This window comes from Sphaeramia orbicularis, chromosome 8 (assembly GCF_902148855.1).
Source record: "Sphaeramia orbicularis chromosome 8, fSphaOr1.1, whole genome shotgun sequence".
NCBI classification, from domain to species: domain Eukaryota; kingdom Metazoa; phylum Chordata; class Actinopteri; order Kurtiformes; family Apogonidae; genus Sphaeramia; species Sphaeramia orbicularis.
In genome coordinates, this window is record NC_043964.1 from 16,912,074 (window position 1) to 16,921,367 (window position 9,294).

General features: G+C 34.4%; 1 protein-coding gene across 1 annotated transcript in view; it reads left to right on the forward strand.

Moving 5' to 3' along the window:
* Positions 1-7,427, forward strand: part of LOC115423343 (lysine-specific demethylase 8-like) — a 28,990-nt gene extending 21,563 nt beyond the window's left edge. Inside the window, 4 exon segments of the mRNA XM_030140083.1 lie at positions 6,800-6,898; positions 6,901-6,951; positions 7,078-7,170; positions 7,247-7,427. Coding sequence (XP_029995943.1) covers positions 6,800-6,898; positions 6,901-6,951; positions 7,078-7,170; positions 7,247-7,411 — 408 coding nt within the window. The 3' untranslated portion in view covers positions 7,412-7,427.
* Positions 7,428-9,294: the final 1,867 nt, after the last annotated feature.

Sequence of the window (9,294 nt, forward strand, 5' to 3'; positions counted from 1 at the left end):
CACTGTATTTGAGTTAAATTAATGAATTTAGCTCCTTGTGAACATTATGGTGCCTGAGTTTTATGTCAGACATCAGACAGTGGTTGGTATCAGAGAGGGTTTGTCCTCAATGTAAATACAGATTGTGGTCAAACTAAATGTTAAGGGCATCAGATGATTCTAATTTCAATAATTTCTCATTATCTCCTGTTCTAAACCTCACATCATAACATCAATGACCATTACTTTTAACAGCTAAAATTTACTTAGGGGGTCAAATGAGTGGCCATTTTTGTCAAAAAAAAAAAACAGTTGTAAGACATGCATAGAACTGTGTTGAAATAATGCTAATACATTTGTGCACAGACCACTGATATTATTTGACAGTGGAAGCTATATTTTCAGAAATATTGAATTTGGAATAGCACGTGTATGTGAAAACTTTTGCTGGTGGACGGATGTGACATTACCCATGATGATCTGGTCAGTACCAGTACTTTATTAGGAATAAACTTATATACTTACTATTGCTAATTCTCCTCTTATTCATAAATGTTAGCAGCTGACACAAAAACACAAAATGTGGCAGTGGACGGATGTGACATGGTTGTTACAGATCCCATCATACTGATGCTCGGCAGCCATGTCACCGTTTCCACAAATGATCCCCGTGCAAAAACTAGGATCAGAATTATTTATTGTATAGTTTATCATCATACTAAAGAGTAAATAACAATATAGAATTATTTCTTTATAAAAATGCTTATTATTAGAATTGATAGAATTGATTTAAAAAGTGATGTGTGACATTCTTAATGTATGTATTGGCGTAACATAAGCAGGATGGATCAGCACCATACTCCATATTGCAACCTGTAAAAATAAAACGTGATATGTAGTATATAATCTTGTAAGAAAAAACTGGGGAATCTAAAAGAATAGAATATTTGTTTTTCAGGTAAATTCAGTTCAAATATAACTTGGCCATTTGTGACATGAAAATATAGCATTAATTGTGATGAAATTGGACATTTTTGACCTGAAAACATAGTTCATATGAGCATCAACATGTTGCAACAGAACTGAAATCCTGTAAATTTGCCTAACTTGCATTTACCAACACAAAGTTCGTTTGGGGATTCACTTATATTGATTTCTTATGCACAAAGACAGAAATAAGACCTCTAAGCAAATTTTAGCCATTCATCATCCAATAAACCTACACTACAAACAAAAAGTTTCTGATATTTCTTTTTTTTTTTTGTCTTTTTTTTGTCATTTTTGCCATTTGTAAATAAAACTATGTCTGCTCATTAAAAAAAATGTGTTTCCATTCAGTTCACACAAAAAAGAAAAAAGCGCCCTGCAAGAATCCCAACTGAAAAAAATAGCCCAAAAATTAAAAATATCCTTAACTTTTTGTTTGTAGTGTAGGTATTAACTATTGTATTAATAACAGTATAATAATGTCTGGTGGAAATGCGCTATATTTTTACTAGGAATGGACAACATAGCCACTGACATTTTTTTCAATGTTATGGATTAATAATTGATTTTTCCATCTGCGTGAACTCAAGACACAAGTGTCTTTATTAGATCTATGACCATACATCTGCAGTACCAGCAAACAATTATATAACAAAATGCAGCACTTGCAAGAATGTTAATATGCTTTATTTGTTAAAAAAAAAAAAAAGAAAGATTTTAATTAAAATAGAGCTCCTCTTATAGACAACAGGGTTACGATAATCACATTACAACAAACGAACAGGTTGTGTTTTTGAATATTTGTTCCCACAAGAAAGCTCTCCAGAGGAAGAACTAACCTCGATTTTTGTCACTTAGGCATTTTTGACAATTTTCACAAAGTAAAAACTTGATTGAAGAGAATTAATTTGCTTGCTCGGCTTTATCTTCAGTGTAATACTGTCTGTTTGGGTTGTGTGTAATTATGCTAATAGAGGAATCCCTCAGCTAGTTCTAGTCTGTATTCTACAGTACATTTCAATAAGGAAAGTTAGAAGTTTAGTAAATGCAAATTAAAAAAGGAAAATTGAAATTAACTTCTGGCTTGTGTTTCATTGAAGACAGTATGAACACAATGTCAAACCATCTCTGATGTGCTTCAGACTTTCAGGAAATAATATTATCACAAACTGCCTACAATAATATTCAGGATGTGTACAAGAGGGAAACAACTAATGTATTACATGCAGTTAGTTAATACTCTATTAAATGTAGTTTGGATGAAGATATAAACTTCATATTTTGTGCATATATTAATGAAAACATGTTTTTCTAGTGATGTAAAGGCTTTTATGGTAGATGTCATATATCACAGGTGTAAAACATGCGGCTCGTGGGCCAAACCGGCCTGCCAAAGGGTCCGGTTCAGCCCATGGGATGAATTTATGAAAAGCAAAAGTTGCACTGAAGATATTAACAATCAAGGATTATTATTTTAGTTCAGGTTCCACATTCAGACCAGTATGATCTAAAGTGGGTCAGACCAATAAAATACTATCATAATAACCTATAAATAATGACGACGGCAAATTTTTCTCTTTGCTTTAATATTTAAAAAAAGTAAAATTACATGAATATGTTTACATTTACAAACTATACTTTCACAATAAATGTGAATAACCTGAACAAATATGGACAACCTAGAGAAATAAGTGTAATTTTAACAATATTCTGCCTGTCACTAAATGTTTTGTGTTGTAGTAGATCCACTGTGATCTGTAAGTTTAAAGTATGTGTGTACATGATAAACCGAGACAGAATATTTTTAAAATTGCACTTGTTTTTATTTAAGACATTCCAAGGTCACATTTTTAAGGAAACTTTGTAGATGTAAACATTTTCATAATGTAATTTTATTTAATTTTTTTTTTTTTTTTTTTTCACCATTGTTATTTTACTGGTCCGGCCCACTTCAGATCATACTGGGCTGAATGTCACCCCTGAACTAGAATGTGTTTGACACCCCTGTCATATCCTACTAAAAATGCACATCGTCCGACTGATGTTGCAACACGGGAGGGCGTTTGTACAAATTTTCCTCTGCCTTCACAGGCCCGATCGCCGCCAAACTTGCCAAATGAATAGAAACATTACCTGACTGTCTACTAGGCACCATTTTATGTCCGTTTTCAAATGTTGTGAGGTCTTCTGGGCGATTTTAGCCTCTCATGCTATGGTACAATGGCACCACGAGTACAATGCTGCTAGTTTGAACAATATGCATTTGATATAAAGGTGTGAAAAGTTCTCATTTTAATGCTTTATAAATAGGAAAATGTTTCTTCCTCTCAAAAAAATAGTTACTCAGACTAGTACTACAACATGACAAATAAATACCAAAAGTTGAAAGATCTAGTGTTTCAATGTAATCTGAAACACAAATGATTTTACCTCTCGACCATGGACCGCAGGAGTAAATAAAAGAATGTGAAGCTGTTCGATGAGTTCTTTGGGCGTCGACCTTGACCTTTATTTAAGGTCAAATAGGGGTTAATGTGTTAAATCGGGACAGCAATGTTGACCTACATTTTTCAGGTTTTCCAGGGGGCAGTGCATGGTCATAGGGGCAGATGGGAGAAGCACAGATGAGGGGAGGGGGTGGTAGGACTGGTAGGGGGAACAGGGGGTAACAGGGGTTTAGGTACCGGGCAGAACTTGGGGGTCATCACAATGTTCAATGTTGGTCTTGTTTTTTTCCCCGACTGTTTTAGGCAGTCTAATTTGGCTAATATGCAACTGTGACTCTTCTTTTTTAAAGAAGTTTTAACACATCTTGGATAATTCCTGAAAATTTCATGCATCTATCATGAACAGTTAAAAAATGATTTATTTAGCTTTGCACCTTTTTCTGAACCATTTGGTTTTATGATAAAATCAGTTTCACATCCCATTTTCTAAAACCAGATATCTGTAAAACTAATGAAGATACAAAGGTGATGTTTTGTCTGGTCTTTCCTATGAATAATAACATTATTATTATTGTTATTATTATTATTATTAATTATTATTATTTATTATTATTATTATTATTATTATTATTATTATTATTATTATTATTATTATTATTATTATTATTATTTTACCATTGAATTTCCCCATTGTGGGATCAATAAAGTCTAATCTAATTTTCTTAATGTTTGAAACAAATTCCAGATGGTCAGTCCAGCAATATTTTTTAAAATCTTGTGGTTTGAGTTGGATTTATGCACACAATCAAACGACAGAACATTCAAGAAAAATAACTAATAATGAGTGAAAATAATGAAACAATATGATCTGATTAGGATGTAAACAGGTGAGGGGCTGAGAATCACCAGTTTGTCAACAAATGTATGAGAAAAATATCATAGGATGTGGATATTTCAACCTCTAGGGGAAGAATGTGTAAAAATTCAAGGAATCTATTCTTCAAATCACTTCCATTCTTTTCTTGTGATTGATGGACGCCCCCCACCCCTCTTCCTCCTTTCCTTTTTTTTTTTTTTAATTATCATAATATTTCTCTTCGTGTTTTTATATATTTCATTTTACTTAATTACTTATTTTTTATGCATGTTTTTATGTTTTGTTTTTTTTTTTAATGTAGGTTTGCTTACTTCTAGTATACTTTGTTTAAAAATGATCTTTTTGTGTGATGCACAAACAACTTAGATAGATAGATAGATAGATAGATAGATAGATAGATAGATAGATAGATAGATAGATAGATAGATAGATAGATAGATAGATAGATAGATAGATAGATTTTCATCTTTGACAGGCTTGTACACAGCAACACACTAAAAACACAAACAATTTAAAAAACACATTGAAAAAAACGGCTTTCTGGTGCAGTCATGCTAAAAAGGAGCAGGGGTGCATTTCAAAACAGCAAAGTGTTCATTTTAGATTCATTTTCGATTTTAGGCTCATTTATCTGTTTATTTCCTGAAATGTTATTTTTCTGTCTTTAATGTGCCATATTTTTCAATAAAAAATATTTATTTAAAAAAAATCGAGGAATCTGGATGCATTTCAGTGTGTTACAGGCAAGGGTTGGAAAAAACACAGTAAAACAGTTTGAATGCCATAAGTCACAGGTGTCAAACATGCGGCCCGGGGGCCAAATCCAGCCCGCCAAAGGGTCCAGTCCGGCCCATAGGATGAATTTGTAAAATGCAAAAATTACACTGAATTCAAGTTCTACATACAGATCAATCAGATCTCAACTGGGCCAGACCAGTAAAATAGTATCATAATAACCGAAAAATAATGACAACTGTAGATTTTATATTTGTTTTAGTGTAAAAAGTAAAATTATATGAAAATGTGTATATTAACAACTATCCTTGTACAAAAACATGAATAACCTGAACAAATATGTACAACCTGAAATGTCTTAAGACACAAGTGTAAAACATGCGGCCCGGGGGCCAAAACCGGCCCGCCAAAGGGTCCAATCTGGTCCGTAGGATGAATTTGCAAAGTGCAAGTTAAGGCATCAAACTCAAAAGTAATATCATAATAACCTGTAAATAATGACAACACCAATTTTTCTCTTTGATTTAGTGCAAAAAACATTAAATTATAAAAAAAAATGTTTACATTAACAAACTAACTATTAACAATAACACGTGAATAACTTGAACAAAATGAAGAAATGAAGAAAATTAAGTGCAATTTTAACAATTTTCTGCCTGTTACTAAATGTTTTTTGTCCATATGTATAAATGATAAGTTGAGGCATATTATTGATAAAACTGTACTTTTATTTCTTAACAAATTCCATTTTTTCAGGTTATTCACATCCTTTTTGTTTGGATAGTTTGTAAATGTAAATATTGGCGTAACTGAATGTTATTTTTTGCACTAAAACAATTTGGAGTTGTCATTATTTATTGGTTATCATGCAATTATTTTACTGGTTCGGCCCACTTTATATCATGTTAGGCTGAATGTGGCCACTGAACTAAAATGAGTTTGACGCCCCTGTCTAAAGAGAAGTAAATGCAATTTTACCAATATTCTGTCTGTTACTAAATGTTTTGTGTATTTGTAATTGTAATATAAGTTATAACGCACACGTGCAAAAGAAAAACTGATAAAGTGAGGCAGAATATTGTTTTTATGAAAATTGCTCTTGTTTTTCTGAAGACATTTCAAGTTCGAGTTTCAAGTTCATTTAATTCATTTTTAGGGAAACGTTGTAGATGTAAACATTATAATGTAATTTTACTTTTTTCACTGTTATTCTTTTACTGGTCCGGCCCACTTGAGGTCATATTGGGGTGAATGTGGCCCCTGAACTAAAATGAGTTTGACACCACTGTCTTAAGAGAAGTAAATGCAATTTTACCCAGTATACTACCTGTTATTAATTGTTTTGTGTATTTGTAATCGTAACATAAATTATAACGCACATGTGTAAAGGAAAAAACTGATAAACTGAGGCAGATATTGTTTTTATTAAAATTGCTCTTGTTTTCTTAAGACATTTCAAGTTCGACTTTCAAGTTCATGTTATTCATTTTTAGGGAAACGTTGTAGATGTAAACATTATAATGTAATTTTACTTTTTTCACTGTTATTCTTTTACTGGTCCAGCCCACTTGTGGTCATACTGTGGTGAATGTGGCCCCCGAACTAAAATGAGTTTGACAACCCTGCATAAGTAAATACAAGGGTAAAAAGGGAAAAGTCACGTTTCTTTAATGATTTTAATTTACCGCCGCCTCGTTTTACTGCCATGTTTATGAGAAGACACGACTTTAGTGTTAAACCCCCCCCCTGATGGTTTTGATTGATGCCTCCTCAGATACCAGAACTAAAAGAAGACATCCGCATCCCTGATTACTGCTGCCTGGGCGACGGCGACGAAGACGACATTACCGTAAACGCCTGGTTCGGGCCCGGATGGGTACCGTGTCGCCGCTTCACCAAGACCCTCAGCAGAACTTCCTAGTCCAGGTGACACGGGTCAAACTGATCCAGTTCATGTCATATGTCACAGATCCATCACATGATTGAAGTTTGTTTACCGCAAGGGATTTCTTTTCTTTTTTTTTTTTTCTTTTTTTTTCATCTATACATCAGGTTGTGGGAAGCAAATACATTCGCCTATATTCCCCTGAGGACACAGACAAGCTCTACCCTCATCAATCATCGCTCCTTCACAATACCAGTCAGGTGGGATTGACAGTCCATAGAGATAATGCATGTCAACCCTGCAAAATGAATCCAGTATTTCCAATTTCTACTGCAGGTGGAGGTGGAGAATCCAGACACGGAGCGGTTCCCAGAGTTTGCCAGGGCTCCGTATCTCGAATGCGTGTTACAGCCTGGAGACGTGCTGTTCATCCCCGTCCAACACTGGCATTATATTCGCTCTCTGGAACTCAGCTTCTCTGTCAGTTTCTGGTGGTCATAATAAAAATAAAAAAAGTCACGGTAACACTTTATTTGAAGGTCTAGGTTATAATGCATTAAGCGCACATTTATAATGCATTATAAAAGTCATTACAACAGTTTATGATCATGTACAACAACTTATACCGAGGTTAATAAAATATTATAAGTGTAGGCATAATGTATTATAAATTCAGCTTTCATAATGTTTTATACGTCCATACCAAAGCAGTGTGAAGGAATTTATTTTTTTAGGTGGGGAACTTTTGTTAGGTTTTGTCACTGGTCCCTATACCCATCTATTTTAGGGATTCATATTTATTAAAAAAAACAAACAAAACTATGTGTTTGAATTAACAAAGGTTTTAGAGCTGCCACATTATTTTTTATTTATGTACAAAGCAACATGTAACACTCATATTTACTGTTTCTGTTCTTTTAACCCCTTTAGTCCTATCAGCCCGCCGGCGGCCGAAAAAATTATATTAATATTCATTCATTCATTCATTTTCTGAACCCGCTTTATCCTCACTATGGTCACGGGGGTCACTTGGAGCCTATCCCAGCTACATAGGGGCGAAGGCGTGGTACACCCTGTACAAGTCGCCAGTTCATCGCAGGGCTGAACATTTAGAGACAAACAATCACTCTCACATTCACACCTATGGGCAATTTAGATTAACCAATTAACCTATCGGTGCATGTCTTTGGATGGTGGGAGGAAGAACCCGGAGAGAACCCACGCAGACACGGGGAGAACATGCAACTCCGCACAGAAAGGTCCCACCCCCCATCGACTGGTGTTGAATCGAACCCAGGACTTTCTTGCTGTGAGGCACGAGTGCTAACCACTGCACCACCGTGTCGCCCCCATATTAATATTCATCTACTATAAAAATATAATAAATCAGGACATGGATGTTTTTTTTCAACTTTTGCTCAAAGTTTAGACCCTAATGTTAATAAAAGTACATCAAAAGTGTATTTTTGTGCAAACTTTAATGTTCAAACATGATTTTTAATCTTTGTGGGGTGAAATATACGCTATTAAAAATCTCCGAGATGAACAATAATTTATGCATATCATTGTCAATTCAGCCAAAAAAAAACAGGCGAGGATAAAAAATTCTAATTCTCTTTAGTTTGTTACAGTTTACTCAGGCATAGTAATAGATACAATATTTTAGACAATGGGAATAGATTCTGTGAGGTCTCTAATGACCATAGACACCAAGAACATCCATATGAACCTTATTATTGTAAGTACAGGGTGACCCAAAAAAACAGGAATTTTTGAAGTGCGTATGGCAGACATGAGCAAGTGGCAGCACTGCGAGACAGGTGACCTTGAGCAAGTAAACACACCCCCATTTTAGTAACATTGGCGGCTGTGGCGAGAATGTTCGGTAACCATGTGATCTCAAGATTCGGTAACGTTCCCTGGCCCCCTAGATGGCCAGATTTGTCCGTTTGTGATTTTTTCTTGTGGGGCTATCTCAAGAGTAAAGTGTACACGACTCGACCAAGAACTCTGGATGAGTTTTAAAACAGAGAATTGAGGATGAAATTCACAGTATCCCAGCTGAGATGTTGCAGCGGTCAATGAGGAATCTCAACAGCAGATTTCAATAATGATCCATACAGGAGGACGCCATCTACAGGAAGTAATTTTTAAAAAATGAAAATTCCATCATGTTTCTTAAATGGCATGTTTTAAGGTTTCAATTACTATGAATAAAAAATTTTTTCTTCAATCACTCTTGGTTTTATTGGATTGTTAAAAGTTCCTGTGTTTTTTTCTGTGTCACCCTGTATTATAAGTAATTCTTCATTTACTTTGGGTATGTCTTTTTAGGTGTTTTTCCCCTGAAAATATGGTCAGGGTCAAACAGGTTAATGTTTTTT